A 6,837-nucleotide genomic window follows, 5' to 3' on the forward strand; every position below is an offset into this window, starting at 1 on the left:
ACTATGTAGCCCAGGCTGGTCTCCAGCTAGAGCGCTTCCTGCCTCAGCCTTGATTGCTGGGACAGGTGTGTACTATCATCAGGCTTCCACCCTTTCCCACTTACCATCCTCCCAACCCTCGGGTGGTTGGGACCACCCCCATGTCAATCATCTGCCCATCTTTTTTTTTTTTTTCATGCCCTGTGGTCCTCCATGTACCTCCTAAGGGAACCACCAGCCACAGGGTCAGAGGTTGACCTTCCAGTTGACTCTCCAGCTGTTTAGTCTTGGCAACCTCTTTGATCCTCCATTTCCCCCCTCACAAGATGAGGCCAGTGTCTTCCCTAGGAGGTGATGGGACGGCCTGGCTGAAGGACCCACCAGGCATATCCACTGTGGATTCCGTGGGGAGGAAAACAATACAAGCAGTCATTACTTGACTAGTTTTTATTCTGGCCCTCGTACCCAGTCCATGACTGACACCTCTCTTAGCCCTAGAATCAGCTGGACCTCATCTTTGTGCTTTGGGTAAAGAGGACATCGCTCCTCCTGCCCCCCCCCCATCCCCGTACCTTTAGAGTTTGTAAACCCATCCCAGACTGGAGTCTATGCCTCAGCCCTCCAGCTGGGCCATGCCAGTAAGTCCTAAGCCCCACCCAGTGGGAGAGTTGAAAAGACAGGGAGCCAGTCCCCAGAGGCACCTGTGCAGACAGCAGAGCTCAGGGAACAGAGTGAGAGGTAAAGGCCAAGTCAGCTAGTATGTCTCCAGCTAGGGCAGGGCTCCCTGGGGACAATGCCATCCCTTCCCGCCAGCCAACAGTCACAAAAGTGGGGGAGGGGAGGACGGACACTCAACTTCACTGCTGGACAAAGACAGATGCAATACCTTCCACACTTCAAAGTCAAACCCACAGCCAGGCCCTGGTCCCTGAGCCAGCAGGGAGCCAAGAGGCCCTGGTGGCAGATGTACCTGCAGAACCCCAACCCTGGGCCTCCCAGGACAGAGGAGCAAGCAGGGCCAGGGTGAAATCTGTCCGTCTGATGCAGAGATTGGAGTGATAGTGTCCTCCAGTCCCCAGGGCAGGGCACTGAGGAGGACTGTAAACAAGACCCAGGTGGGGCAGGTTGTCCCGCCCGACACTCTGGAAGAGAGCCAGCACTGTGGTGAGTGAGGATGGACCTGGTGATCTGGGTGGCAGGGAGCAGCAGCTGGGCTCTCCTCCGGCAGGCATGGAATCAGGCGGAGGTGGCTGTCTCCTTCAGGTGAACCTGTGAGGAAGCTAGGCCACAGCCCGGGACTGAGCTGTGAGGGCCGGCCTGCCTGCCAAAGGCCGGGCAAAGTCTGCCTCAGCTGGTTCCAGGCCAGAGGCCTTGGGGACCTATCCAGTTTAAGCTCCACCTTCTACCTGCTGCTTCAAGGCCCACAGGAGCAGCCAGGCAGCAGCTACTGCACCCAGGCCTCCCTCTGGATCCTTGTAAGGCTGGGCACCATGTGGACCCTGGGCCCCCCAATGGGCCTATGGCCAGCTCCTGGGGCAGAGTTCTCTAGAAACCAGTTCCTTACGCTCTTGAAGCATGTTCAGGTCCCAGGTTCTTCTTGGCAGTTAAGTGCCACTGACCCCAGAGGTCAGGTCTTCTGGGTCCCTTGGCAGCCTGGTTTGAGTCCAAGCCATACTGTACTCAGGTTTCCCTCACAGCCAGTAGGCTCCTTAGGGCTGGTCCTGGGTCTGCGTCCCACCAGAACCAGAAGGATGCCAAGGGCCCTCCACACCAGCTGGGCCAGCCTGGCCTCCACGCCACTGGCTCCTGAGGGCCCGCACCTCCAGTCCGTATCGCTCATGCAGCTGGGCAAAGGATACCAAGGGCCCGTTGGATGAAGCCCTGCGACGGGGTGGCAGCGGTGGGCGCTGGGGGGCTGCAGCCGGTTGCTCGGGCAGCGCGCTCCACACTGCCCGGCCATTCTCCTTGGGTCGCGGGTTCGAAACCAGGCTCGGGCTGGTGGGTAAGGCGTTGGCTGGGCCGCCCTCGCGCATGGCTGCCAGCTGCTGCTCCAACTCACGCACCACCAAGCGCAGGTAGTGGAAGCTGGCCCGCGACAGCGCCTTCACCCAGCCCTCCAGGGCTGCCTGGCTGTCGGCTGCCAGCACGTAGGGCCGAGATCGACCTCCCGAAAAACGCACGGCGAAGGCGAACTCCTCCCGGGCTTCCACCAGCTCCACCGTGCAACCCTCCAGCAGGATGACGCCCAGCGGCTCGCGGCTGGTCTCCGCCTCGAAGTAGAAGAGCATGTTGCCGCGCAGCACGAACCAGCGCCGGTGCGAGCCGGCCCCGCGCCCGCCACGCTTGTGCAGGAAGCCGGCATTGTCCACCGGCGCGTCGCAGGTCGCATAGAAGGCCAGGCTGCGCTCGTTTAGCTTCATGGCGGGAAGGCCTGTGCTTGTCCCCTGCACCAGAGCTGATGTTACTCCCAAGATCACCAACTCCGGGGCCATCAGCCACCTTCCACCATACCCACCCCAGGCCCCAGGTGAGTACAGACTCGAACCCAAGTCTCACATGGCCACTCGGAGCCCTCCTGCTGCCCTTGACTTGGGGGTAAAACCTTAAGCATCCAGAGCTCGCTGGACACTGAGCACAGGTTAGCTCCATCTAGAAATGACCTTGGGTGGCCTGGGCTGGTGGTCTGGTTGCATCCATGTGTCAGATGGGGACACAGAGGCACAGCGCGGTCAGCCACAAAGCCAAGGTCACAAAGCAAGTCGCCCAGTGCCTCTGCTGGTCCCTGGAGGTCCCAGCTCTGTGACGCTGTGGTTTGTAGGTCAGGTTGGTGAGAGAGGGAGCCACAGAGAAGAGCATGGCAGGTAGGGAACAGTGAATACAAAGGGCCTGGAGTGAAAACCTACCGCTGTGAGGGAGGGGGATCAGAGGTGGATGGGAAGAGAAGGAAAATACTCAAGAGGTGAAACAACTCTGAGAAGATAACCTAGCTAAAATACGGGCACAGCCCAGACAGACAGAGAGGGACAGGGCACGCGAACGTAAACCTCCCCAAAAGTACACACTGGGGCAGCGGTGGGTAGGAGGACTTATTGGGAAGTGGCACATAGGTTAGCCGTGTGGCCACTTGGAGGACAGCCTACATCCCGTGGTCCCTGTCACAGCCTCACCTTGCTCTCAGATGGCAGCCATATTTTTCAAGAGACGTACGTAAAGAGCCTGGAATGCCGTTGGCACACAGCTAACGTCCACCCCTTCTGTTGGAGAGGCAGGCACTTCCCAGAAGTCAAGAGGAATGAGGTCTGGGTGGTGGCTCTGTGGGGCCAGTCTGTGCTACCTGACAGGTGGCGGGAGAAATGGCTGCCAGGCAAATACTTATTTTCATGCCACCCACACGGGCAGTCAGGGACAGCTTCCTGCCGAGCCAGAGGCTGAGACCTGCCTGTCCCAGCCACAGCGCTGGGACCTCAGGTCCCTGAAGGCTCTGGTGTGTGTAATCCCCACTCTGCCTCCTTGGACTGTGTGGCTTCTTAGAAGCCCGTTTCTCTCTGCATAAGCGACTCGGGCATCCCTTCCCAAAACAGTCCCAGGTGCCCACCCCGCTCTGCTCACTTGCTTCACAGGTCAGCTCAGGCCCCAAGGCTGGGTCACTTCGGTGCGCGCAGTCAGCCCCTCTGGACCTCCAGCTCTTCATCTATAAAATGAAAGCAACCCCGCCTTAAGTTAAGGTTACGGCAATGAGACTGGGACCCAGGAACCCAGGCCCTCGGCCACGGTCACTGTTAACAGTATCCCTGGCTTCCCTCAAGTCAGTCCTGTCTCGGTGAATGGGCCCTGGTGTTCCTCTCTCTCGAATCACGGAGGCCAGGTGGTGTGCCTCCAACCTCCCCCATCAATCAATCTTCTAAAGCAATGGCTGCTTAAGTCCACTATCTCTAGGCCCCCATCTACGTTTGCCGGAACCACTGCAGCGGACTCTCGGCTGTCACCTGCCTCCACCTTTGCCCCATCCTATCTTGCCACCTCAAGGTAAGATCGCCTCCCTAGGGCCCTCCCCTGGGCCCACAAAGGAATTCTCATCTCTCTTAACTTCTCACTTCTCAGCACCCCCCCTCCCCCCCCCCCCCCCACCCCGCATCTCAGCTCCTTTCCCAACCTCTGCCTGCCTCTCACCAGATCTCAGCCACTCTGGCTGCCTTTCTGTCCCTCAAATGCACCAGACACTTCTCTGCATCAGGACCTTTGCCCTGGCTGTTACTCTCCGCCTGGGGTGCCCTTCCCTACCACGGGGTAGGCCTCACCACTGCCTGGGAGGAGGTATCCTCCAACCACAACAGACTACCAGGCACTCTACTACATACACCCCAGCTGAAGATTACCTGGGTCATTCATGCCTGCTCCGGGAGGAGAGGGTTTTTCTGTCTGCATTTGACAGCCCAGTGTGTAGCAGGAACTCTTGGGAACCTACAGGACAAAGCAAACCTTTGTCAACATGAGGGCGCTGTGACAAGGGGTAGTCATCCCACCCACTCACCCCCCGCCCCCCCCACTCCCCCACCCCCCGTTCACAGATGGGAAAACTGACCTGCCCCAAGAACAGAGCTCAGAGCAAACAGCCCAAGTGGGGCACTAACCTTGGGGTCGTTCTATCCCTACCAAGACTGACAATAACTTGCCTCCAGCCCATCAGCCACCTCCCCATTCCCGCCCACACCCCCTCCCCTTGGCTGCTCAGATGGAGCCACCCTGGCCCAAGGTCACCAGCAGACAGAAAGCGCAGCCAGGTTCCCGACCTTTACCTGCTCCAGCTGAGCAAAGAAAATGAGGCTGAGACACAAGCTCTAGCTTCCCCTTCTCCAACCACCCTGCTCTCCCTCAAGTTCAGAGTGTGCTGAGGGCACCACACTACTGAATCAACAGGGCCTCGGCATGATGCTTTTGGGACCAAATTCCTGTCCAAGTTGGTCCAGGGTGGAAGACCAGTCACAGCCACTTCCAGACCCCAGATGCCTCAGTGGGCTTCAAGGAGACTCAGAAGATGAAAATAAAGAAACCCTATGGCAAACTGTAGGGAAAGTATTCTTAAGTAGGCTAAGCATCCAACGTGGTGGCTGACACCTGTCATCCCTGCACATGGAAAGCAGAGGCCACTCTAAGCTACACAGCAAGACCCTGTTTAAAGACAACATAAAAACGACACATGCCGGGCATGGTGGTGCGCACCTTTGATTCCAGCACTCGGGTTGCAAAGGCAGGTGGATCTCGTGAGTTCGAGGCCAGACTGGTCTGCATATAGAGTTCCAGGCTAGCCCGAGCTACAGAGTCTCAGGACCCTATCTCAACAACAACAAAATCCATAAAAAGGCAGGGCTGGCAAAACAGTTCGGCGGATAAAGGCGCTTGCCGCCAAGCCTTCCGACCCGAGTTCGATTACTATAAACCACACGGCAGAAGCAAAGAACCGACGGCTGCAAGCTGTCCTCTGCCCTCCCTCCACACGCGCGCACGTAAACGAAAAATAAATATTAGAAAATGTAAGGCAAGTGATGCGCCCACCCTGCGAGGGGTTATAGCCGGCTTCCAGAGCTAGGACTCGAGGGAAACTGAGGCAGGGCACCACCGCAGAACCGCAAACCCGGGCGGTGCACCACCACCGGGCCCGCGATGGAGGCCGCGGGCGGGTTCCCTGCGATGGCCGCGCGGATCCCGTCCCCGTCGCCGTCCCCGCCCAGCCGGTCTCACCAGGCTGCGGGGCTGGCGCGACGGTCTGTCCGTCCCATGGCCCGGAACCGCTTGGGGGGCGGCGGCGAGCGGGTGCTTTGTCTCCCCGCGGCCGAGCGGCGGCGACCCGCGGACGCCCCTTTAACCCTGAGCGGCCCGCCCCGGAGGGACCCGCCCCCGAGCCAAACACGCCCGCCCATTGGCCAGCCCCCACAGGCTCCGCCTCCGGGTTCGCCACGCCCCCACGCGCGAGCCTGGAAACCACTCTTAAAGGGACCGTGCTGGGGTCAGGAGTCTCTAGAGGTCTGTCCTAGAAAAACGCAGGATTTGAGCCCGGGAGAAACTAGCGCAGCTTGAGAGACGGCTCAGCGGGTAAAGGCGCTTGCCGCCAAGCCTGAGGACCTGAGTTCAAGCTCTGGGACCTATAATCAGGAGGATTGGCTCCCACAAGCGCATTATGGCATGAGTGTGTTCACACACAAACACACACAGAGAGATGTAAGAAGAGCTGGGTGTGCTAGTGCAGAGGCAGTGGCAGGTGGATCTCTGTGAGTTCAAGACCAGCCTGGTCTACGTATCCAGTTCCAGGCTAGCCAGGACTCCCATAATGAGACTCTGTCCTTAAAGGAAAAGAAAAAAAAAGTTTAACCCATGGCGTTTCCAGACCCAATCAACACAGATCTGTTATAAATGTGCAGGACACTGAGCCACCCCGACCCTTACCCCAGGTGAGGAGGGAAAGTTCTAGAAGTGAGCAGAGTTGGAGGTCCCCCGAACCACACCTGTGTGTGCCTTCCCAACAGCACCTCTGCTTCTATGTCTTATCCGTAAAAAATATAGACAAGGGTGATTTTTACAGGATGTGATTCAGCTGTAGGCTTTCTCGGTAAATAGGAATTGCTAGAGTTTTACTTTTTTCCCTGCCCTTCCCAAAATAACACGGTTCCATCTCCCAGAACACTCCACTTCCTGTTCTTTCTGCCTCCTCCTCCTCCTCCTCCTCCTCCTCCTCCTCCTCCTCCTCACTTCCTTCAACTTTCCTACCCTAGGCCCTCCTAGCCTGAGGCCAAGAGCAAAGCAGGACCGAGCAGGATCCCTACTTCATTCCACATCGTCTCACCAGTGCCTACTGTGTGCAGC

The 6,837-nt window shown here is 58.3% G+C and overlaps 1 protein-coding gene across 5 annotated transcripts; it reads right to left on the bottom strand.

The window, feature by feature from the left end:
• Window positions 1-411: 411 nt before the first annotated feature.
• Window positions 412-5,860, bottom strand: Pheta1 (PH domain containing endocytic trafficking adaptor 1). Of its 5 annotated transcripts, XM_036171932.1 has the most exons (5): window positions 5,533-5,860; window positions 4,356-4,440; window positions 3,589-3,670; window positions 3,147-3,313; window positions 412-2,423 (listed from the first exon to the last, which is right to left on the bottom strand). In XM_036171932.1, exon 5 carries the CDS (start codon window positions 2,397-2,399, stop codon window positions 1,689-1,691), a length of 711 nt encoding a protein of 236 aa, XP_036027825.1. In that variant the 5' UTR covers window positions 2,400-2,423; window positions 3,147-3,313; window positions 3,589-3,670; window positions 4,356-4,440; window positions 5,533-5,860; the 3' UTR covers window positions 412-1,688. The 5 variants fall into 5 exon arrangements, with proteins under 5 accessions (XP_036027825.1, XP_036027822.1, XP_036027824.1 ...); XM_036171929.1 differs by having other exon boundaries at window positions 412-3,313; window positions 5,719-5,860; XM_036171931.1 differs by lacking the exon at window positions 3,147-3,313.
• Window positions 5,861-6,837: the final 977 nt, after the last annotated feature.

This window comes from Onychomys torridus, chromosome 22 (assembly GCF_903995425.1).
Source record: "Onychomys torridus chromosome 22, mOncTor1.1, whole genome shotgun sequence".
Classification (NCBI taxonomy): domain Eukaryota; kingdom Metazoa; phylum Chordata; class Mammalia; order Rodentia; family Cricetidae; genus Onychomys; species Onychomys torridus.